Source organism: Solanum verrucosum, unplaced genomic scaffold (assembly GCF_900185275.1).
Source record: "Solanum verrucosum unplaced genomic scaffold, falcon-dt-bn FXZP01000016.1, whole genome shotgun sequence".
NCBI lineage: Eukaryota > Viridiplantae > Streptophyta > Magnoliopsida > Solanales > Solanaceae > Solanum > Solanum verrucosum.
In genome coordinates, this window is record NW_026020243.1 from 281,277 (window position 1) to 306,423 (window position 25,147).

Sequence of the window (25,147 nt, forward strand, 5' to 3'; positions counted from 1 at the left end):
GAAACTGAGGGAAATAATACATCCTTAAGGGAAGTTATAATAGTGGAAGTATCAATTTTAAAGAGGTTATAGTATTTTTGATTAACATGTAACACCCGAATCTGGATACTCATAGAATACCCTTGTGTTTTGTTTCGGTTTTAGAGGACAAAATCATACTGCAACTGCAACTTTTGCTTGGTCCCTGGCATTCTTGTGGTGTTTAGTAACAGTAGTGGGAACATGGGGAAACACTGCAATTCAAGTAATTTTGGAGACATGAGAAAGTGAGAATAACTACCCCCTAGAAGGAAATGTTGTGTAACAAGGAAATTAAGCTGGTTTGGAATTTGTGGCACACTCAATGGATTTCAAATACCTGATTTCGTATTTCATGTTTTCTTGTCACAAAATCCCATATCTTTACTTTGATGTTCACCCTTCTTAAAATGTGTTGTGGTTTAATTTGATTTGAGTTTTATTGCAAACCATTTTAAGGTGGGGGTACCCAGAGTGTGATTAGTCGTTACTTTTTTGGTGTCATGAAGGAGCAAGAGTTGAATACACAGGTTTTTATTGTCCTTTTGGTGGAGTGTTCCATTGAGAAAGTGAGCTTTGATTACAATAAAAAAAGGGAAGCACATCAACCAATTTAACTAAGGGAGGAGTACAATTATGTTGTAAATATGGTGTTGATGTTTTAATTTTCCTTTGCTTTTGCTCCCTATTTTAGATGTCTTTTGAATCTATGTATATGTCTGATTATCTATCTTACACCTTTCTTGGTCGAGGTGAAAATGAATGATTGCCAGATGGGAAGTAATATTTTACTTTCTTTTAGCTGCACAAATTAACAGGAAGGGATGAATGAATAACTTCCCAAAAGTAAATTAATGGGCCCGTTTCTTCACATCATCTTCCCATCTCTCTGAGAGGTTGAACATGGAAGGACCTGACAGATAGTTGTAAGATTTTAGTCATCTCTTTGGTGGGCAATAGAGAGAGATGGAGAATTGTCCCTGCTAGCATTTGGTGGGCAATATGGAAGGAGAGGAATTCCAGATGTTTTGATGGTATAGAAAACAGCATGCAAAAAGTCAAGCTTAATTGCTTGTTGCTACTGTGTTTTTGGTGTAATCAATTATACTCCAATGACACTATCTCCCTAATTGATGTACTAGACTCAATTTAGGATCAGATAGCTGGATTTGATGATCTTATCGTAAATATGGCTCAGTACTGCCTATGTACTGTTGTAGTAATATACAAAGTTACCTGTTTAAAAAAAAAAGATTTGAGTTATTTCTTTAGTCTCAACTTTGTTAACCATCATTATTCATTTGGGATATATTCATCTTCAGGAAATGGTTCGTTTGATGAGGGAAAAACGCTTTCCTGCTGCTTTCAAGTGTTACTATAACTTCCATAAAATTAATGATTTATCTAGTGACAACCTGCCTTTCAAAATGGTCATCCATGTACATAGTGATTCAGGCTTCCGCCGGTACCAGAAAGAGATGAGGTCTATTTTTAACTATTTCAACAGAATTTTTCTGATGTTTAGCTTTTGGGTTTTGGTACTTATCTTGTGTGATTTTCTTGATTAAAATAATTCTTTTCATGTCAGACACCAACCAGGACTGTGGCCTTTGTATCGAGGTAATATTTGTTCATTTATTGTTCTCAGCCAAAACTGGAAATTATCTGTTAGCTGCTAACTTGTATAACCTTTAACCTTGCTAACTGGTAAAGCCTATAACTTTGAAGTGAGACACCAGGTTTGTCTAATCATGTATAACATTGAACTCAAGTCTTTGGTTGGTCTTTGAGTCCTGCATAGCTAATCATGTATAATTTAGTACACCAATTGCCAATTGGTATCATTTTATACCTAATAAAACATGGATAACAATATATGGAGTAAACATCAAAATATAAAAAAATTAACCTTTATCTTTTCCTTTAAATTTAGTAAGTTCAGATATAAATACATATTTTAAATCTTTCCCTATATATCCCATTTGTAGTACAAGCAACCAAACAACACAACACTTCAGTCCCAAACATGTTGGGGTCGGCTATATGGATCCCCACTGCTCCATTTAAGCTCATTTAATGTCATCATCATACTAAATAAAATAAAATAAAATAAGAAGTTTCATATAATGTATGTGTGTGTGTGTGTGTATATATATATTCTTCAGCTTTAATTCTTCCTCTTCTAGGAGTAAATTAGTGGTTTCTTGCTGGTGCTTGAGGTGAAACTTCTGTTACTCCTATTTGAGAACAAAGTTATGGTATTTAAAAAGTCATATGAAATTTTGACTCAAGACAATTTTGAAAGTTTTCTTTTGTGGGAACACAAAAAGTTACATAGTCATGTCCCTTCTGAATGATCTATAGTAGTGCCCCCCTATAGATCTTTGAGTTCCAGTCTTCACCTGCTATCTTCTGTTATGTTCATTAGAAAAGGGTAGTCTCCACTCAGTGAGAGCCTCCTGCCCTCCTTACTCATCACATCCTCTTTTGCACACTGAGTTGCTGATGTAGCTGTTCACAGGCTTTTTTGTGGACCTGGATTTATTCAAGGTCAATGAGAAGAAAACTGCCGAAATGGCAGGAAGTAGCAATCAAGTGGTGAAAAATGAGGCTGAGGACAGCAGTTTAGCTGATGAAGATGCAAATCTGATGGTCAAGATGAAATTCCTTCCTTATAAGGTAATGCAGCTTCTAGAAAAGCTTTCATTCACAGAGATTTCATGTCACTCTTGCCTGTTGGTGAGTTGGAACTGGTTGTTCTGCTGCTACTAGGGGCATACCTTTTCAAGTTCTGGTTATCTTTTAAATCTATTTTATTTCTTTGATGCATGCCTCATGCAGAATAGAGCAATGCATGAAATAAGTGCCCATTATTTCGTTCTTACCAACTATAACCAAACAATATGCTTATTTGATACTGGAACCAATGTTGGCCGCTAGAAGATGGCGAGATACCGTCCTAGATTTAACCATAAACGACACGGACTAGGGATCGATAGATGTTGCTTTTAGGATCCTTTCACCCTCTCATGAGAAATCAAAGTTTGTAGGGATAGAGTATGTCTGTAAGGCTAAAGTCGAAGGAAATGGGAGAGCCAACAGCCCACCAGATGTCGAGCCTGCTGCTTAATTTTATTTAAAAAAAACCCTTCGGTGATACTACATCAAGTATGCTAAGAAAGGATAATCTTCTGGTTTTGTTATAAAGAATTTGTACAAAGATGGCTATATAGAAATAGGTTTTGAATAACAGAACCCCACTATCTGAAATTTTTTTGCAAGAATCTGTTTGTATGCACTGCACAGTACCAAGACTGCTATGGAGCCTTTTTACAACCTGTTCTATCTGCCAGTTATGTTATGTCCTTATTTCCTATTCTTCCATGTGAAAAAGAATTTGGACAAGGTGAAAGGATATTTTTGTGGAATCGAAGCAAAGAAAAGTGTGTGGTGTAAACAAGAATTTTTAGAAGATCCCAGATCTATTTATGATGTACTAGAATCCTAGTGAATATTTGAGTTGAGGGTCTATTTCAAACAACCTCTCTACCTTCACAAGGTAGGGGTAAGTGCTGCTGATACACCACCTTCCCCAAACCCCACTTGTGGGATTACACCTGGTATGTTGTTGTTAGAATCCTTGTGAGAAGACAAAAGGATTCGGAATTGTTTTTCCCTCTATTTATCTTGTAATTATGGGTGATTACTACACCCTTTGTAGTTTATTAATATATAAATATGTACCTTTTCGAACAAAAAAATTCAAGGAAGGGATGAGATACAGAGACTTTGATGTGCTTTAACACTTTTTCTGTGAGGTTCTTTATATGTTGAGCTTGAGCTTGCAAATTGAATTAAAATAGTGAAAGTGACTGCAGTGGAGAACCCTCCTTTTTTTGGTGAAGTATATGATACTCAGTTATTTTCCCACTTAATAAGATCTAAATTTAGAACATAATTAGTTAGAATGTTGCTAAGAAATTTATCACGTGTTGATCTGAGAAATTGCATCTTAATATTTGATACTGTGCAGTTGAGAACTTTTTTGATCCGTAATGGCTTGTCGACTCTTTTCAAAGAAGGCCCTTCTGCATATAAGGCTTATTACCTGAGGTAAGGTTTATCTGGTTGGTTCTTTGTTCTTCAATGGACAAGTTCTAGTTGAATCCCTTGATGTCTTCATATGCATTGTGTTTGTGTTTCCAATTTTTTCAATAAGGAGCTGCTGCTACATTGTAGTCGACATAATTTAATTATATGTTGTTCCAGCCACATCTTAATATTTCTCTAAGGAGGTGTTTGTTGTCATATAATGATGTGCTACAGTTCTTATGAATTATCTAAGTTGTCTGAGATGCTCATAATGATTTATCATTATCAGCTTTCAAATTATGGTTTGAAAAGACACTTGATAAAAAAAAGTGATATATTCATTGAATCTATTAGCCTATTAAACTATTATCGAATTACTAGTTTTCAGTTCTTATAGGTACTGTCTGTTAAGTGTAACCTTTGAATCTAGACCTTAATATTTTTTAGTAGTTGTTCTTCTTACACAAGTTTGAGGGTTATCTAACAAATGTCTGTATTCTTACATTCTCAAGCTTGTATTTTTATGGCCTGCCTAATTCAGTGATACAAGGACATGTTTCTAGTACATTTCCTCTCAAAATGAGAGAATGATATTTTGGCCGCACTGTCTTATCAATTCTGAAGGATAGATTCTATAGTATATTGATCTCTATAACAATATGATTGATCTAGGCAAATGAAAATTTGGAATACTTCAGCAGCCAAGCAACGAGAACTCAGCAAGATGCTTGATGAATGGTAATACTAAATGGGCTTATGATTTTCTACGATGAGTCACTTTTATCTTCCCTGTGCAACATCTTACATGAACTAATTTTCAGGGCAGTATATATACGCAGAAAATATGGGAACAAACCATTGTCATCATCCACATACCTAAGTGAAGCTGAGCCCTTCCTTGAACAATATGCAAAGCGTAGTCCACAAAATCAGGCATTGATAGGATCTGCTGGAAATTTTGTCAAAGTTGAAGATTTCATTGCTATTGTTGAAGGAGAAGATGTAGAGGGTGATCTTGAGCCAACGAAAGATATTGCTCCTTCAAGCCCTAGTATTTCCACCAAAGACATGGTCGCAAAGAATGAGGGTCTCATTGTTTTCTTTCCAGGTAAGATTGAACTGGTTTTGGATATTTAGATTGTATACTATATCTGAAGTCTTGTATGTATTCTATATGTAATGAACCTCTTCTAGAACCTCCTGCAACTGTTGAAGTAAGCATTCTTTTTGACATGCAATGCTGAATTGCAGGAATACCAGGTTGTGCTAAATCTGCACTTTGTAAGGAAATACTGAATGCTCCAGGAGGGCTTGGAGATGATCGACCAATTCATAGTTTAATGGGTGATCTTATCAAAGGTATGAGGTGCTTTTCAACATCATTTTGTATGCTCCTTATTTACAAAGGAATTTTATTTTTGCATGTCCGTGTATATTGTGCCTTTAGTTTTAGTTTGTTGTCGGCATATCATTTACTCACTTCATCTCGTCCTGTATGATGGTGTTTGACAACCTCACAAGCATAGGGTTTAGGATTTTCCTTATATATCAGAGCAGTGATAGTGGAAGAATATCTTTAAAGTAATGGTTGAAGGTTAGTTAATTGAAAACAACTACATCAAAATTTTAATTTTTTTTTGAAATAGTTTAATGAAATTGAATTCTTAGAAGTTGTATGGAAATAGAAGGGCATTAAAGATTTTGCGACATCCCATAACGGAAAGGAGTTTTGTATATTATTGGGACAGGGAGTATCGATTAGTTGTTCTGACAAGCATTTGCTGTTTAATTTAGGTTGGAACCAATTGACAAAAGTTGTACTTAGAACTAAATGCATTGTCATCATGTTCTTTCTTGCCACAAACATATGACACCTGAAACTTATATTACTTCCTCCGTTTCATTCTAGGTGTCTAAGTTTCATTTCTAATTTGTTTAAAAAAGAATGCCTCTTTGTATATTTCGTAAATCTCTGATTCCAACATTCTACATGGCTTGTTCACAAGATTCAAATGGATTTTGGTACAATGCACACATCTTTAGTTTAAGACGACAAGATTCAAAAGTCTCTGTTATTTTCCTAAATTTTGTGCCTAGTCAAAGTAAGATATCTAAATTGAGATGGAGAGAGTAATACTCTGCCTCTTTTCCTTGCTTGAAGAACTTAACATTCTCTCAGATAATAAAGTTTGATCTCTGTATGTCCATCATATTAATAGGTAGATATTGGCAAAAAGTTGCTGATGAACGTCGAAGAAAACCTTACTCGATCATGCTTGCTGACAAGAATGCACCAAATGAGGAAGTATGGAAACAGGTAAGTTTAACTGTTCCCTGAGTAGTACAAAGCCTCTGATACAATTTTTCATATATGACCCTTTTTAAGGTTATTTTCAGTTCCAAATTAACATAAGAGCAGTGGTAGTGTTTTAGATCTTGATATTAAACAGTCTATTTGTAGCATCAGCCTCTCTACTTAGCGTTCTACTTATAATGCCACAGAATGCATCTTCTAGATTTAGAGTGACGTGGAATGTATATAAAGAACTTGAGTTTTAGGATTATTTTGTTTCAGAAATAACTTAAGATGTAGTAGTAGTGCTTCATCGCCTCACCGGGTTTTATTCTCATCTTTGCAGATTGAGAATATGTGCCTAAGCACCAAAGCATCTGCTATTCCAGTCATACCTGATTCAGAAGGTATATAGATAGTTCCTTTTTAGTTTCTGTTTTGATCTATGATACTCAAGACTTTTTAAAAATGTTGCTGGGTGCTTGTTGGATCCTCCAAAAGCAGTGCATTTTGGAGGATCCGACACGGGTGCGGCAGCAGTTTTAGAGAGTCAGAGCAACATAGGTTTTAATAATCTGTTATGCTGTTTCTCATGCAAGTTTGCTTTAATATGTGAAAAGCTGGGGAAATTGATTTGGTTGTTCACCCAAAGGCTTTATTTTGCATTTCTTACAATGCGATTTGTGTTATTGACAATTCTTGTTTCTTGCCAAGTGAAAAATTATGTCCGATTCAGGTGGAACTCTGACTTTGCAGTTGTCTTGTCTGTTTAACTTATAGTGGTGAACCCTCATCATCTTTTTGTATGTTTTGAGATTAGACAGATACTTCCCACCTACACTTCTGGAATTGCAGTTGTGTTATCTTTCACTTAGAGTGGTGAAGCTCTGTATCATCATGTTATATGCTTTTGTTTCTTGGAGAACAATCGTAGGCTAATATGCTTAATGGTGCTTGCACAAATGATGTTTGACATTACCTTTCTGTATGGTTGGTGATGTTGGTCCTGGTAGTAAGAATTGCTTGTTAGAAAGTTCATTTGCTTTTTTCCTTGTATCATACTCATCTATGTGTGCACTAAATGGGGTCTTAATAACTGTGTAATTAATCATGCAGGAACTGAAATCAATCCATTCTCTATTGACGCACTGGCGGTTTTTATATTCCGAGTACTTCAGCGTGTTAATCATCCGGTACTTAATTCTTCACGTTACTCCGTCCTTGTTAAATGCTCTTCACACATTTACTCCATTTAACTTGGATATTGATGCCTTAGTCCTCTCTTTTCTGCTTGATCCTGCAGGGAAATCTTGACAAGTCATCTGCAAATGCTGGATATGTGATGTTAATGTTTTATCACCTTTATGATGGAAAGGTACAAAGTCTTATTCAGCTAACAAGATTTTCTGAGTTCTTATCCCGTATTTTCTTAGTCTTAAAAAGTAAATATATAAGTTATTTGTATCTGATTCATTCAGCTAAAAGTAAATATATAAGCCATTTGTATCTGACTCTGTTGGTACACTTTCACTCAGAACCGTCAGGAGTTTGAGAGTGAGCTTATTGAACGTTTTGGATCGCTTGTCAGAATTCCTCTACTAAAACCTGAAAGGTTAGTAAGATATCCTTCTTCTGAACCCTCCCCCTACTTCATTATGGGTTTAAGTGGCCTTTTACTTCCTCTTTTAGTTGGTTATGTTAGATTGGAGTTCGAACTTTTATCATAATCCACCAAATTTTGAATCGTGTACCAGTTGGTCCTTTGGAATTTCTCTGATATAAAGATAGTTGTTAGTGTGAGAAATATATGGGAAAAATAATATTGAATTGTGTATCTAAATTGTTACATTGAGACCCTATTTATAGACAATACATATACATTCAATCCTTTTCTAATTAGGATTCCTATTCCTATTCTTCTTCCTATTCTAAGTAGGAATATATACATATTTCTATTCTAACACTCCCCCTCAAGCTGGTGCATACAAATCATATGTACCTAGCTTATTACATATGTAATTAATACGAGGACTTGTGAGTGTCTTGGTGAAGATATCTGCAAGCTGATCATTTGACTTCACAAATTTCGTAACAATATCTCCTGAGAGTATCTTTTCTCTGACAAAGTGACAGTCAATCTCAATGTGCTTAGTCCTTCATGAAACACTGGATTTGATGCGATATGAAGAGCTGCTTGATTGTCACACACAAGTTCCATCTGATCAATTTCGCCAAATTTTAGTTCTCCCAGCAACTGTTTGATCCAAACTAGCTCACAAGTTGCTGCCGCCATTGCTCGATATTCTGATTCTGCACTAGATCGAGCAACCACACTTTGTTTCTTACTCTTCCACGACACCAAATTACCTCCTACTAAAACACAATATCCGGATGTCGAACGTCTATCAGAGGGTGATCCTGCCCAATCAGCGTCTGTATATCCAGTGATATGCTCATGGCCTTGATCCTCATAGAGTAGTCCTTTACCAGGAGTTGACTTTATATATCGCAGGATATGAACAACTGCTTCCCAATGACTATTACAAGGGGAAGTCATAAACTGACTTACAACACTCACAGGAAAAGAGATGTCAGGTCTAGTTACTGTGAGATAATTCAATTTTCCAACGAGTCATCTATACCTTTCAGGATTACTTAGTGGCTTCCCCTGTCCTGGAAGGAGTTTAACATTCGGATCCATAGAAGTGTCAATAGGTCTACATCCCATCATTCCCGTCTCCTCAAGGATGTCTAAGGCATACTTGCGTTGAGAAATAACAATACCTGATCTAGACTGAGCAACCTCAATACCTAGAAAATACTTTAATTTGCCAAGGTCTTTAGTCTGGAAGTGCTTAAAGAGATGCTGCTTCAATTTGGTGATACCATCTTGATCATTACCAGTGATAACAATATCATCAACGTACACAACCAAATAAATACACCGATTTGGTGCAGAATGCCGATAAAACACGGAGTGATCAGCTCCACTACGAGTCATGCCAAATTGTTGAATAACTGTGCTGAACTTCCCAAACCAAGCTCTAGGAGACTGCTTCAGACCATAGAGTGACCTACGCAATCGACATACAAGGCTACTAGACTCCCCCTGAGCAACAAAACCAGGTGGTTGCTCCATATAGACTTCCTCCTCAAGATCACCATGCAAAAAAGCATTCTTAATGTCCAACTGATGAAGAGGCCAATGACGAACGACAGCCATAGATAGAAAAAGACAGACATATGCTATTTTAGCCACAGGGGTGAAAGTGTCACTATAATCTAGCCCAAATATTTGAGTATACCCTTTGGCAACAAGGCGAGCCTTAAGCCGATCAACCTGACCGTCTGGACCAATTTTGACTGCATAAACCCAACGACAACCAACAATAGATTTACCTGCAGCAAGAGAGACAAGCTCCCAAGTACCACTCTTATGCAAATCAGACATCTCATCAACCATAGCCTGCCTCCATCCAGAATGAGAAAGTGCTTCACCTGTAGTCTTAGGAATGGAGATAGAGGACAAAGACGATACAAAGGCATAATGGGGTGATGATAGACGATGATAACTCAAGAAGGTATAATGAGGGTTAGTATTTCGAGTGGATCGTATACCTTTTTGAAGTGCAAGCGATTGGCTAGGAGGAGGCAAGTCCGCAGTACGAGCAGGGTCTGGTGCATGACATGAATCATCTGGGACTAGCGTTGGACGCGGACGATGATGATAAGTTAGGAGTGGTGGCACTACAACTGGAGGTGTAGAAGTAACCATAGATTTCTCAAAAGTTGGTACAGGGAAAACCTGACGTATGGGTAAGACCTTAGATACATCAGGATGATCAGAAGAGGTATAGTAAGGCTGAGACCCAAAGAATGTAACATCAGCAGACATAAGGTAACGATGAAGATCATGTGAATAACAACGATACCTTTTTTGAACTCGAGAGTAACCAAGAAAGACACATTTGAGGGCACGAGGGGCTAATTTATCTTTCCCTAGGGCTAAGTTATGAACAAAGCATGTGCTTCCAAAGACACGAGGGGGGATAGGATAGAGATGTGACTCAGGAAACAATATGGAATGTGGAACCTGATTCTGAATAGAAGATGACGACATTCTATTTATTAAATAACAAGATGTAAGAACTGCATCTCCCCAAAAACGCAGCGGAACATGGGATTCAAGGAGAAGAGTACGAGCAGTCTCAATAAGATGCCTATTTTTCCTTTCTGCTACACCGTTCTGTTGAGGGGTGTATGGACAAGTAGTGTGGTGAATAATGCCTTGGTAAGTCATAAACTCCTGAAATTGGGAGGATAAGTATTCTAAGGCATTATCACTACGAAAAGTACGAATAGAAACACCAAATTGATTTTGTATTTCAGCAAAGAAACTTTTGAATATAGAAAATAACTCAGAACGATCTTTCATTAAGAAAACTCAAGTACATCTTGAATAGTCATCAATGAAACTAACAAAATAACGAAATCCTAAGGTGGAATTGACTCTACTAGGACCCCAAATATTAGAACGAACTAATGAAAAAATAGACTCTGAACGACCCTCAGTACTACGTGAAAATGTAGCACGAGTGTGTTTCCCAAGTTGACACGACTCACAATCTAATTTGGATAAACTAGGCACCATCTTTTGCAATTTGGATAGACTCAGATGTCCCAAACGTTTGTGAATTAGATCTGGGGAATCTGTAACGGAGCATGCTTTCAAGGAATTTGAAGAGGCAAGGTAGTAAAGGCCTTGTGATTCATGTCCTGGTGTCTGTCCCGTACTGCGGTCCTGCATGAGAAAAAAGTCATCAAAAAAAGTTATGCTACAATGTAGAACTTTCGTCAAACGACTAACAAATGCTAGATTAAAAGGAGAACCATAGACATAATAAACAGAGTCTAGGGTGACATAAGATAGGGGTTTGGCTTTTCCAACCCCTTTTGGTTTTGTTTGAATCCCTCCCATTGGCTAAAGTAATAGCAGGAAGAGATTGTGAATAAACAATATCGGACAAAAGTGATTTATTACCAAAGATATGATCAGAAGCCCCTAAGTCCATGACCCATGATCTAAGAGTACTAGACTGTGACACACAAGCAAAAGAATTACCCGCAACAGAAACATCAGGTTGTGCAACCGAAACCACTTGTGGAGACGTTTGTTTATTTGCACGATATCGAAGGAACCCATCATATTCTGTCTGAGCAATATGAGCATTATTGGATGGTTGATTAGGTTGAGCACCATATGCTACTGGTGGAGATGTCTGTTTACTTGCGCGATTTCGAAAGAACTCATTATATTCCTTAAGAACAATAGGATCATAACTGGGTGGTGGACCATGTAAAATATAACATATATCACGAGTGTGTCCAGGTTTATTACAATGACTACACTTGGATCGAGGTTTCCCAAAACGCACTCCCTCTCGCCGATTCTCCATAGACTGGTATGTACGCTTTTCTGTGGTTTGAGATGCGAGAATAGAGGAGTCAACAATGGATGATGAAACTTCTTTATGACTGGGAGGTGCAGCAAGACGAAGCAGACGATAGAATAATTCATCAATTGAGGGAACTGTAGGACTGGCTAGAATCTGGTCACGCACAAAGTTATGGTCAGTAGGAAGTCCAGCAAGTGTAAGAACTAGAAACAATGTCTACCTTTGCTCTTGTTGTTTTTCCACATTTGTAGTGATAGGCATCAACGTTTCAAATTCCTCCATGACTGCCTGTACTTGTCCCAAGTAAGTAGACATATCGGATTCTTGTTTCTTTAAGTTGGTCATCCGAGATATCACATCATAGAATCGAGATATGTCATTAGTGTATAAAGCACGTGCCTTTTCCCAAACTAAATAACATGTCTGGAATGGGCGAAACAAGGGTATCAACTTAGAATCAATAGAGCGCCAAAGGAGACTACATAATAAGGCATCCTCTTTCTCCCATTGTGCTTTGGCTTTTGCACCTTCGTCACTAGACTTTGTCTTTTCATCTACAACGCAAGCATTGTTTGTTAAGTGATCTTGAACACCTTGACCCTTGCACCACAACTCAACTGAAGAAGCCCAAGCTAGATAGTTTGAACTTCCCATTAATGGTTCTGAAGTGATTGTAAGGCTTGAACTTCCAATCCCCGTATTTTTGGAGCCAAAAACATCACACCCGAAAGACATTTTTTTTCGAAATTTGACTTGAAAAGAGTAAGAAACTCGCTGGAAACTGCCGGAATCTACCCACAGTGGCCTAAAAATTGCAATTTCGCCGGGAACTTGGCGGAAACTGCTTGAAAATCACCGGAACCCTAATTTCGGTGATCGGATCTAGAGAAAACTGAATGGGTTCTGGTCGGAAATACTGGGCGACCCCAACAGAAGAAAACATCTCGAAAAAAGATGACCGGAGCAGTACTCACGCGCCGGCGCGTGAACAGATCTCGCCGAAAAACTTCCACCTCCGAACGGCGCGTGGGGGGTTGTTTTCCGGTAAAAATTCTTGGGGTTCGGTCGCCTGAGCTTCCCGAGCCTCGTGATGGTGTTGTCTTTCGCACAACACCTTCAGAACGAAAGATGACACAAATCAGTCCCAACTGTCGTCGCCGGAATTTGACACGGTCACTTGAAGTTTCTCACCAATGCTCTGATACCATGTGAGAAATATATGGGAAAAATAATATTGAATTGTGTATCTAAATTGTTACATTGAGACCCTATTTATAGACAATACATATACATTCAATCCTTTTCTAACTAGGATTCCTATTCCTATTCTTCTTCCTATTCTAAGTAGGAATATATACATATTTCTATTCTAACAGTTAGAATAGGAATAAGTTTATACAATCCTATTAGAATAGGAATAGGTTTATACAATTCTATTAGAATATGAATATAGGTTTATACAATCCTATTAGAATAGGAATAGTAATAGAAATAGAAATAGGAATACTAAATAGTATCCTACTTGATAAAAGATTGTATTCTAGGGTCTATAAGTAGGTCTCAATGTAATAATGTAAACAACACAACAATTCAATAGTATTCTTTTCCTGTATTTCTCACATAGTATCAGAGCCTCTACGATCTTGGTAGAAAATCAAAGAGCTTTCGCTGTCGGCGGGCGGCTATTACTCACATATGCCGCCCGTCTGGCCAACAATTATGTTAGCAAAAGTTGGGTCACCGTGTATCTTTCTGGTGATTATTTTCTCATATCTAATTTGTGTAGCACCGTGCCATCATTCCGGTGACTACTTTCTGATATCTAATTTGTGTAACACCGTGCCATCATTTCGGTGACTACTTTTTCATATTTAATTTGTGTAGCACCGTGCCATCATTCCGGTGACTATTTTTTCATGTTTAATTTGTGTAGCATCGTGCCATCATTCCGGTGACTACTTTTTCATATTTAATTTGTGTAGCACCGTGTGATCTTTCCGGTGACTACTTTTTTATATTTGGTTTGCATAGCACCGCGCCATCTTTCTGGTGAATACTTTTTTTTCATATTTAATCTGTGTAGTACCATGGATTTTTCCAAACTATTTTCTCAAATCTGAGTTGCCTGGCATCATGTGTTTTTTTAGTGACTCCTTAGATTTGATTTGCATAGTTCCATTCGTCTTTCCGGTGATTCCTCAAATCTGATTTGCGTAGGGTTATGCCATCATTCCAACCCTACCCGTATAATTTTTCTTTTTCGGAAGGGTCGTGCCATCATTCCGACCCTACCCATATTATTTCTCTTTTTCAATGGGGTCGCTCCATCAATTCAAACTATCCTATATAATTTTTTATTTTTCAGTTGGGTCGTGCCATCATTCTGACCCTATCCATATTTTATTTGTTGAATTGTGACCACTTTAAGCCATCAAATCTAATACTCCGGCCAATTTTTTGGTGATTTTCTTGTTTAATATCGACTCAACTATTGATTCCAACACAATCCATTTACTTTATACTAGATTTTGAGCACTTTGTTGCTCAGGGGGAGTTTAGTAACCTTGTATGTCGATTATGTGAGTCACTTTATGGTCTGAAACAGTGTTTGCAAGTTTGGCTTGGGAGGTTAAACACTGTGATTATATCACTATGTGTTTTATCGGCATTATGCATCAGATTCAGTATTTCATGAGAAGATTAAGCACATTGAGATTGACTGACATTATACATCAAATCCAGTATTTAATGAGAAGACAAGCACATTGAGATTGACTGTCAATTTTGTGAAGTCGACTGATCAACTTGCAGATATCTCACCAAGCCCCTCATCGGTCCTCGTGTTAATTACATTACATGAATTGTATGCACTAGCTTGAGGGGGAGTGTTAGAATAGGAATAAGCTTATACAATCCTATTAGAATAAGAATAGGTTTATACAATTCTATTAGAATAGGAATAGGTTTATACAATCCTATTAGAATAGGAATAGTAATAGAAATAGAAATATGAATACTAAATAGTATCCTACTTGTTAAAGAATTGTATTCTAGGGTCTATAAATAGGGTCTCATTATAATAATGTAAACAACACAACTATTCAATAATATTCTTTTCCTATATTTCTCACAATAGTGTTAGTGTTGGATCCCCATATCATATTCGTTGAAGACATTACAAAGCAAATAAAAGTGTGTTTCCTCCAATAGCTTAAGCTTTTAAATGAGATGGTCACACAAATTCAATATAGAGCAGATAGAGGATCTCGAGTTCTAGTCTCGTCATCGCCCGTTGTCGTGGAAGAATTTTGACGTGCTTTGTGATGGGGAGCTTGTTGAAGACATAATTATGCAGATTAAGTTCTTAGATGGTATGGTCACACACTTCAACAGTTAGCTTGGAGTTAGTCACAACAGACACGTGAAAATATGTAGTAGTGTCCCACATAGGACAAGTATCATAAGTGTCATATTCGACACCTATAAGTACATTTTCTACAAGTCATCAAGTCATAAATAGATCTCTCCTTTCCTCTTATTTTACAGTATTGTATTTTTATATGCTATTTGTCTCCTTATGTTTCTGTCTCCTCTTAACTTCATCTTTGCTTTTGGTATATATCTGAGTTGAATGACAGTGAATATTGGGCTGTTTCCTCGTTTGGTTGCTATACTCTGCTAATAGACTAGTGGAAAACAGTAGTTTAGGACTTTTGGGTAATTTATGGTTAATTTTCTCTTGTTTAGCACCCTGCTTAGTTTATGAAAATGATTTGTGAGGCCCTTACTAAGATTATGTCCATTGGCAATGACTACATTGTATCCAAGGAAGAATACATCATGTGCAACTCTTCTTCTCTTGTTTACCATGCCAGCAAATGAAAATTAGCTCGACAAGGCTCCTTATTAGGTTTTGGCTATAGACAATGACTAGATCATGTCTAAGGAAAAATATACTCGTAAACTTAGGTGTTTTTTTTTTTTTTTTTAATTTGGCCTTGGAATCACTCCTCAATCCTGAATTTTGTCCCAGAGAACTCCTCCTTATGTCCCATGGATCGGTTGTGATGTCATCTCCTTTTGGCTCAAGCTTGAGAAATTGTAATCTGGGAATTGTAGTTTCTACTGTGCTCTCCACCACTTGTGATTCCAAATCAAGATTCAGCTTATATGTCTTGCCCTGAAAGTGATGTTGCCTTTGCTACTGAAATCTACCGATCCTTTAATATATCCCTCCTAAGACCGCACCCAAGTGAAGTATGACATATTTACTTCTCCATCCCTCTTTCACAATTCTGCACTTCTACTATCACCTCGCTTTGTAGAGTATGCTCCTTACTAACAGGCCTTGATGAAACCTTGAAGGTTCTTGTCTGCTACGTCTCATAAGAAATTCCTTTGGAGGGTTCTCAATTTACCCATGACATACGCATGAAGTAATACATGAAGTGTGTGGGGATACTCAATCATGTACTCTTGTCAATTCTTCCTTTCCCTCAAGACGAGGGTCTCTTCTGACAGTAGTATATGACATGAAGTGTGTGAGGAATTGGATACTCTACAATGTACTTTCTTGTTAATGCTTTCTTCTCCTTAAGACAAGTAGTTCTTCTACTATCTGCTTACCTCTTCTTATCTCTTTTAATTATCGTGTTTCATGTTGATTCTTCATTGTTTAAGTGTGTAACAGTAAAACCGAGAAAAACAGTAGGGAGAGCATTAATCCTGGAATTGAGCATTTGTATCAATTCTCAATATTGTCCACTTCACTAACAATGATCTGACATTTTCTGAGGTTGATTTGAGGCTCCGACTCAATTCTCAATATTGTCCACTTCACTAACAATGATCTGACATTTTCTGATGTTGATTTGAGGCTCCGACGATGCTGGAACCAAATGAAATTGTGTAAAAAATAATCAACTGATTAATGTGTGCATCACAGAGAACTTAAGTATTGTCTGCAAACCCGAGATGTGAAACCTTCACTGTACATTGTCTCTTGTAGTTTCAGAAAATCCCCTCAAGTAACCATCTACCACAGCTCAGTCCCAAGCTAAGTTGCTCGGACTCTCCAAAAATGTTGCCGCACCCGTGTTGGATCCTTAAAAAATACACTATTTTTGGAGGATCCGACACGCATCCATTGACATTTTTGAGGAGTCCGAGCAACATAGGTCCCAAGTAACCATCTACCACAGCTCAGTCCATCAATGTAGTCAACATTTTCACTAAGATGAGAAGTCTAAGAGATGATACCCGTGACTCAATCACTTGAGATGCCAAAGGATCACATGGATTATAATTCACTATGATTGGAATTCTAATACTAGATATGAAAAACACGGTCCACTTCCACCACCCATCTTGAATCCATCTTTAGCATTAAAAAGTTCAGAAACTTTAGGTCACATGGTTGTATGTCCTATTAAGGTCCACTTGCATACTTTACTAGCTCTCCCTTTTTGGTTTTGGGAGTCGACTACTTCATTTTTCACCAAAGTCGCGTTTAAGTTTTGTCTTCCATGAGAGCATCTTGAAAGATAATGTTAAAGATAGGTTTTGAGAGAATTTGTAAAAAGAAAAAGGTGGCAAAGGCAAAATTGGAGGAATAGGGAAGTGTAAATAATTAGTAGGCTATGTTATGACATTGGGTTTGATTAGCTGAATCTTCTCCATAATCTTTGTTACTCCTTTGGTATATGTAATTCAATTCAGAACAAGAGGGTGTTGGTATTATTTCTTATGCTAGTGGAAGTGTACATAATGTTGCTGAACTTGAGAAAGTACTCGTAATTTTCTCTGAATTTCAAATAGAAGACTTGAAAGGTTTATTCCTCGTATTTCTTGATTAACAACAAACTAAAGTCGTTCAACATAGTGATGAACATTTGTGAAGTATCTAAAGTGGTTTAAGAGCTAAACTAGTAACCCCAAACATTGAATGTCTTCATCCATTAGTGAAGTCTTTTCCAATTTAGGGCTAGGTTGTTCGATATTGACGTATTTGTTTGATCATAAGTCATTTACTTAGAAGAAAATGAAATTTGTTTTCTAAAATTCTATTTTCAAGCAACATGGAAAGGAGGACAACAATTGTCGTTGTCTAACTTAAGACATGATGATGCAAAGGTCCTGTGTAGTGTCATCACATATTCTTGTTTGACACGTGTCTAACTGGCATCCAATTAGCAAGTATGATTCAAGTGTAGCCAATTGTATGTGCTTTCACCTGGTTGCTAATTTTCATTAACTAGAGTGAAGATAGATCTAATTTAGTTAAGCTTAAATTCTGCATTCATTAAATAAAACAGCCTTCCACAATTTTGAAAACAAACACCAATCCTTGTAACCTTGTTTTCTTCGTGACCAAAAAAGGAAAAAGGGGGAAGAAAAAGAAGGAAAAGAAAAGAAAAGAAGAAAGTGGGTGTTGTCTATAAATCCAATTGTTTTTTTATAAAGCTGGAGTTCTGAATACATGTATGCTAATTACAGCAAAGCTACTTGGTCCAAAATATTCAACCTAGAGGATGTTAGACAACTAGAGGTTTCAGTGATAAAACTGATTGATAGTAATGCAACCAACAGCATGCCACAGGAAGTAGTTGCACAGATATCTATCACGTCAGATGGTTTTTTGCCTTAAATGTTATTAATGTCTTTTCTCTGTTGCCATTGCTGTGGGGGCAGTATTTGGTATTTGACCTGTATAGTTTGTTAGTGTCTTGATTCTACGACATATAGGTCTTCCCTAGTTCTATTTGCTCAACTCGCTGCTGATATTGTTTACGATCATATGAAGGTCTCCTCTTCTGGATTCTGTGAGGTCTATTGTTGAGGAGGGAATCAATCTGTACAGGCTTCATACAAACAAACATGGAAGGTCAGTTTTGATTCTTTAGTTCAAGAATTTTGTACTCCCTTTCTTCGGTTGAAATTATCAACCCCTTCTATTTTGTTATTTATCTTTTAATTACTGTTTTGGTGTCAACTTTTACGATGGATTGAATGGTTCAAAGTAGCTCAGATTTGTGATTGATCAGTGTAAAGAAATTTAGGGCTGAGGGTTCTATGATTTGTAGTGGCATGGAACTTTCCAGCATCATATAGTTGGGAAAAGATTGATATGAGGGGGCTCTTATAGGCTGTGAAAGCATTAATGAAACTCTGATATATTCATTGATTTCCAGTGTCTTGACTCTACTGCATAAATTTGAGCATGATCTGGAGCTATGAAACTCCTTTTTACTCTTTGGATATATAATTCTGCTCTTGTTGTGTAACGTTGCCTAGTAATAACTTTGTATCCACATATATGTGCTGTACTAAATTAACTGCAATATGAATATGAATTGCATTTTCTCTGCATGTTAAAATAGGGTTCCAAACAACTTATATGCCTTTTCTTTTGGGGTTATGATGTCTTTTCTCAACCATGTACAATAAAAGAATAGATCTCCACTTACCAAAAGTTTGGGTTGGGGTATGACCGGCTTTTTTCTAGCAAAATTATGTCATTTTTCTAGTTATATTTGGTAATTGGAGGACAAGAAAGTCTGATGTTTAGTTACACGCTGACAAGGTTCTATTTTTGTGTATTTGAGTGATGATATGTCCATGAAAAATGTTTTGAGGTAGGCGTGTTTTCAATTGATTGTGACTGATACTTGTTTTTCCTTGTGTGTGATTTTCTCTCTGGTAGATTGGAGTCTACAAAAGGGACATATGTAAAAGAGTGGGTTAAATGGGAGAAGCAATTGAGGGATATTCTACTTGGAAATGCGGACTATCTCAATTCAATACAGGTAAGCTTGTGCAGCTTAGCGCAGTCCTTTTAGATCTCCTAAGGCATGTAGTATCTGATCTTACTTTCCACTGGAAATACAATTTAAATTGCTATAATGTTAAACTAGTCCTTTACTTCAAATGTTAGCCATGACATGTAGCGGCAGTACATGCATACTTTATTTGAATCGTCATACCTGTGTAGGAATTGTATGTTACTGGAGTAGTTCACACGGGTACTTCAAATACACTAAATATCTGTAACAAATTTTGATGTGCCCATAGTAGATACTTATGCACACCCCTATAGGATTTATGTATACTCGTTATGAGTCCATGTAACTTTTCCAAGCTATTTTACCTGCGCTGTTTGCATAAATGTGTTTTTTTCTCTATGTATCTTTGACATGGGAAGGATGCAGGGATTTGGGGGGGGGGGGGGTGGAGTAGTTTCAAGTAGAAAGTCATGTTTGTAGAAAAAGAATGAATTACATTTCCTTAAATGAGCTAGTATGCCAAAGAAGAATAAGTGCTGCATTAGCAATGCCTTTCTAGTCGGAGGGGTTTGTTGGATGGTTCAGTATTCCATGATCAGCAACCCCTCGAAAACCCCTGGCTCAGTGTGAACAGAGAGAGTAGTGACAGCTCTAAAGAAAGTTATCACAATGTGGTAGGAGAGCTTTGGAGTGATTCTGCGAAGTTCTATTTCAGGTTCCATTTGAATTTGCTGTTAAAGAAGTCCTTGAACAACTGAAAGCTATTGCGAGGGGAGAATATGCAGCGCCTTCTTCTGAGAAGGGGAAGCTAGGATCCATTGTGTTTGCCGCTATCAGCCTGCCAGTTCCAGAAATTTTAGGTCTTCTGACTAATGTAAGTGAATGATGCAAATTTATAATTATGGAGTCTTGATGGCTGGAGATTTTATGTCTTGATGGTTGTAGTTAAATGGTCTTTGGTCTTATCGTACTTGTTAGTTCATGCACAATACATATAATTCCTTGTGGCTGGATTATTTTCTTGGCAGGTTTAAGAGACTGATAGTAATTCTTGTTTATTTGTTTGCTGCCTTCTTTTTCTTTCAATTGACAATTTCTTTATCCGAGAAAAAGAAGAAGATAGACTGCTTTCGCTCTTTTGTCCTTCGAATCCTTAATGATTTCCAATAATCTGAAATTTCTGCATTTTGTTTAAAAATTCTTTGGGTGAACAGTGTAGGGACTAAGGAGAGGAATCATAGTGTTGCATGAAGGCACTCAACTATGTTATCTCATTCTTCTCATTATTTTGTGGACAGCTAGCCAAGAAAGATCCGAAGGTTGACGATTTCTTGAAGGACAAAAGCATGGAGAGCTGCATTCAGAAGGCCCATTTGACCCTGGCTCACAAGAGAAGTCACGGTGTCACTGCAGTTGCCAATTACGGTTCCTTTCTTCACCAAAAGGTCCCAGTAGACATGGCTGCTTTGTTGTTCTCCGATAAATTGGCTGCCCTAGAAGCTGAGCCTGGCTCTGTTGAAGGTGAAAAGGTCAATTCTAAAAACCCATGGCCCCATGTCACAATATGGACTGGGGCAGGAGCTACAGCCAAAGATGCCAATACACTACCACAGTTACTTTCCCAAGGGAAGGCTACCCGCATTGATATAAATCCACCTGTCACTATAACTGGCACTCTCGAATTCTTTTGAACTCTACTTGTAATTCCTCGTCTTGTGTGGATTTACATAATGTGAACCCTACATGGGTTCTAAGTGAATATTATGTAATGATTCTCCTGAGTTGTAGGAACAATTTTGTAGGATCATGCGCTTTGGCTGGATAGCGGTCTTGCAGTTGCAGGATAGAATTGGATCTAGAGAAAATGTAAAGATGTTGAGGCAATAAAGGTCTTCAAGTCGTGGGCGTTTTGAAATCCCCGATAGCATTTCTTGAATAAAAAGCACACCATTTTCTACCCTTGTTTGATGTACTGGTTGTGAGTTGTGAGTTGTGACTTGTGTGTCATTCCTGATGGTGCGTTTGCATTTGTTCAGCAAAAGCCATGCTTGAATCTGAAAGAAGTTGAAATCGGAATCTTCATCGTTCCAGATTCATTATCTATTGAGACATACTCGATCCTGTTTAATTGCAATTGCGGTGTTAAAGACGGTACTCATCTGAACAGAATTCTGTGTGAATCTGCAAAAACCTATATCATTTAAAGATTGATTGTAGTAGTGCTAATCACTGTTCAAACATTTAACTTTTTGGAGAAACTTGGTACTTGGTAGTTCAGAAATGAAATGATTAATGAAAAGCACAATAATGCATTTCTGCAGAATTTCTGTTATATAAAGAAGGGTACCTTCATCAAACAACCAAAACTACTATAAAATAAAACTAATCATTTGAGTACAACAAAATAATAACAAAGCAATGGGAAATTCACTTATGATATTTCACTCACACGACTGGGTTCCAACTACCGATCCAATTGGACATCATCTCCACATTTTTGCTAATATCCTCAACAGAATCACTTCTTAGTGCCACTACTATATCCTCTGGATAACTGTCTTTTGCCTCCTCGAGCAAAATTTGAAATATTTCACATTCTATATTATTGGTGAGCTTTTGACCTGTGTAACCCCTGGAACAGTCAAGCAAGTCAGAACGGATCTGTGTGAGCAACACTAGAGAGGAATATATGAGAGACAAAAAGGACGTCAATTGATAGTGTACCTTCTACTTAATCTATCATACAAGACAGTATTGTCGGTTTGAAGAACCACCACCCTGTCGAACCAACGTTCAGGAAAGAAATCACAACCATGATGATCAACAATGTTTCCACCCGCTTCCATCATGTCCTCAAGCTCATCACATACCTACAGCAGACACATCATGAAACTTGTAACAAAATTTCTTCATCGTTAATTGTAAGGAAATACAAGGTCAAGTCTTTTTTTAGAACTGGCAAATAGCTTTTGATTGCATTATTACAGAACAAAATTTAAAACTCAAAGCAATAAAAGCACAGATAACAAGTGCAATTTTAGTATCTCTGCAACAGTGACGATACCAGTTAACCACATTCGAGCAATAGGAACATAAATTATTTGCACAACACCAACTATGTAAAAGTTCCATCAAGCAGCTGTATCGTAATTGGCAAAGAGCATTCATTTGATTTCCTATCAATTGAATAGGATATGGTGGGGTGATTAGATGGAAGATCAAAGCTGGAGTAATTGGTATACTATATTCTGAAAGTCCTAACAAGAGTGAGGCAAATAGGAAAGAACATCCAGAGGGTAGATGCTGCAAAAGCTTAAACTGCACCAGTAACACACAAAAATGCTCTGTATTCTGTGACAGGAAATCTGATGCATCTTATCCTTTCTTCTTTATTTTGTTTTTGATAAGTAAACATGTTAATACAGAAAGCAGGCATATGGGTTGCAAACCATGCAGGAAAGCTATATGCAAAACAACGAATGTATTACCAAAGAAGTCGAGAACTTTATATCAATGCACTACTGTACCAACAAAAGTTCTCATTTTTACTGCTAATCTTCAACTACCATAGTTTATCCCACATTCAGCCATCTCATCTCCTTCCTTAACTTGTCAGAGGGTTTTTGAACTTCCCTTTTTCTCTGGCACTTCCCTCCAACCAGGTATATGTTAATGTAATGATGTTTGGGGGCATTACCATATACCTTTACAGCATTAAAGCACCAGAAGGGAGGCAATGAAGAAGAAACGGCGACCATAACTTAAATTGGACCACCTGATCCAAAGGGATAATGACTTATACTCCAATAATGAAATTTTATTACTTTGAAACCAATTATAGCTTAGATGAAGGTCCAGTTAACACCACCATTTCATTTCTTAAAACCAATTGGACACACTGAATCAAGTTCTCTAAAACTGCTCATAAATCAAGAGAGTTTATATAGATTTTCAACTTTTAACATTATAAACAATCAAGAGCAGTTTAAGGACCTCATTACATGTTCCAAGACCATAATAGTCATTTTGGCATTCAATCCCATTCACCACAACGAAAATATATAATGACCATTTTTTGAGGTCATTTACAAGAGCACTTTTATGGTTTGGAACCACAAGTAACTCAAAACTTGACAACAATAATGACTATACTAGAGGTTTTCTGTACTTTTTACTTAAATATAATTCTCTAAATAAATTAAAAAAATTCTTAACAAACATCAGACCTAATATCTGTCATTCCATTTTGTTATGTTCTATCACTAATCTTCAAAAATAAAGTTACAGTCTTCTCTTGAGACAACTCACTCGATGTGATTTTAAGTATACCTTCTCTCGAAAGTGACTTTAGTATACCTCATCCTCTAAATAACTCTTTAAGCTTTAAACCCTTTAAACTTAGAGGTCTAAACAGGACATGGCCAAACCATCTCACACGACCTTTCCCATTTTATCTTTTATGTATGAGCTATGTGTACTATAGAAGGGGAGCCTTGTAAAATTATTGTCATGTGATCTCTGAGGTCACGGGTTCGAGCCGTGTAAACAGAAATGCAGGTAAGGCCTTTCATACAATAGACTCTTGTAGTCCGGCCTTTCTGCTTTGGACTGCCCTTCTGCCTGTACTGTTGTACAGCTCAAAACTTGAACAGCAACAATTCTCTCAATTGTCACTCTATAAGAATGAAACGAACAGCAACACCAATACGAAAATTGAAAATAAATAATAGAAACAGCGGATTCATTTGACATTTTAATTCTTCTATTGAATTGAAACCAAATCAAAATAAAAATCGGAACTTTCAATCCTTAGATTAAGAACTAGGGTTTAGTATTTTTCAATGTTAAAAACTTACGAGGTCTTCATTGATGATGTAACAGTCCAAGGTATCGTCCCATCCGTCGTGCAACTTCTTCTCTTTCACCAGTTCGCCGATGTTGATATGCCGGAGCTGCGTCGCCTCCGCCAGTGCAGACGACGTAGTCGTTTTTCCGGTGCCCGGCGTTCCGGTTATCAGTATGTTAGGTCTTCTCCTGCTACTGCTATTGTGCGCCATGGTAATTATTAATGTGTACAGAAAATAGTGGAAAAATAAGTAGACAGAAATCCAATTAATGAGGGTATCAACAGAATATACTCTATTCATCTATACTATATTAAAAGATAAAATAGACATTTATTATTTTTTAATTAATTATTTTCTTAATATTTAGGAGTTTGAAACCAAATAAATATTGTTTATTAGTTAATTCTTTTTATAAATAGTTAGTATTATATTATTATGCTCATATATAATGTAGTTTTTTTTTTTGTTTTATCTTATTGTTTACAATGTGCTTCGTGTATTAATATCATCATAATTTTAACTTTTTATATCAATAACAAAATTGTGTTTTAACGTCCTACGTGTATTACGCATTCAAAATTGAAAGGACATAAATATCTACAAGACAAAATGATGAGGTAATAATACTTCTTTCCTTCAAATTACTGTTCTCTGCATTTG

The 25,147-nt window shown here is 36.9% G+C and overlaps 2 protein-coding genes across 2 annotated transcripts in view; one reads left to right on the forward strand and one right to left on the reverse strand.

The window, feature by feature from the left end:
- Window positions 1-21,580, forward strand: part of LOC125832960 (tRNA ligase 1) — a 37,164-nt gene extending 15,584 nt beyond the window's left edge. The window contains exons 12-27 of the mRNA XM_049512126.1: window positions 1,341-1,501; window positions 1,607-1,638; window positions 2,540-2,697; window positions 4,052-4,131; window positions 4,783-4,848; window positions 4,932-5,218; window positions 5,362-5,469; window positions 6,330-6,427; window positions 6,750-6,810; window positions 7,520-7,596; window positions 7,707-7,778; window positions 7,939-8,015; window positions 18,662-18,742; window positions 19,562-19,664; window positions 20,356-20,514; window positions 20,939-21,580. Of these exons, the coding sequence (XP_049368083.1) occupies window positions 1,341-1,501; window positions 1,607-1,638; window positions 2,540-2,697; window positions 4,052-4,131; window positions 4,783-4,848; window positions 4,932-5,218; window positions 5,362-5,469; window positions 6,330-6,427; window positions 6,750-6,810; window positions 7,520-7,596; window positions 7,707-7,778; window positions 7,939-8,015; window positions 18,662-18,742; window positions 19,562-19,664; window positions 20,356-20,514; window positions 20,939-21,331 (2,013 nt within the window). The 3' untranslated portion in view covers window positions 21,332-21,580. The remainder of the gene's footprint in view (window positions 1-1,340; window positions 1,502-1,606; window positions 1,639-2,539; window positions 2,698-4,051; window positions 4,132-4,782; window positions 4,849-4,931; window positions 5,219-5,361; window positions 5,470-6,329; window positions 6,428-6,749; window positions 6,811-7,519; window positions 7,597-7,706; window positions 7,779-7,938; window positions 8,016-18,661; window positions 18,743-19,561; window positions 19,665-20,355; window positions 20,515-20,938) is intronic.
- Window positions 21,581-21,910: 330 nt separating this feature from the next.
- Window positions 21,911-24,720, reverse strand: LOC125832974 (adenylate kinase isoenzyme 6 homolog). The gene is made up of 3 exons (XM_049512141.1): window positions 24,497-24,720; window positions 22,365-22,510; window positions 21,911-22,272 (listed from the first exon to the last, which is right to left on the reverse strand). The coding sequence occupies exons 1-3, from the start codon at window positions 24,695-24,697 to the stop codon at window positions 22,086-22,088; spliced, it is 534 nt and encodes a 177-aa protein (XP_049368098.1). The 5' UTR covers window positions 24,698-24,720; the 3' UTR covers window positions 21,911-22,085.
- Between the last annotated feature and the right edge of the window lie 427 nt (window positions 24,721-25,147).

Bases quoted from the DNA above. Each gene is read 5' to 3' on its own strand.
- LOC125832974 (XM_049512141.1), bottom strand. From the start codon at position 24,697: ATGGCGCACAATAGCAGTAGCAGGAGAAGACCTAACATACTGATAACC. The intron at 22,511-24,496 runs GTAAGTTTTTAA...TGTCTGCTGTAG, and splicing joins ACATCATCAATGAAGACCTC to GTATGTGATGAGCTTGAGGA. The intron at 22,273-22,364 runs GTACACTATCAA...TGACTGTTCCAG, and splicing joins TATGATAGATTAAGTAGAAG to GGGTTACACAGGTCAAAAGC.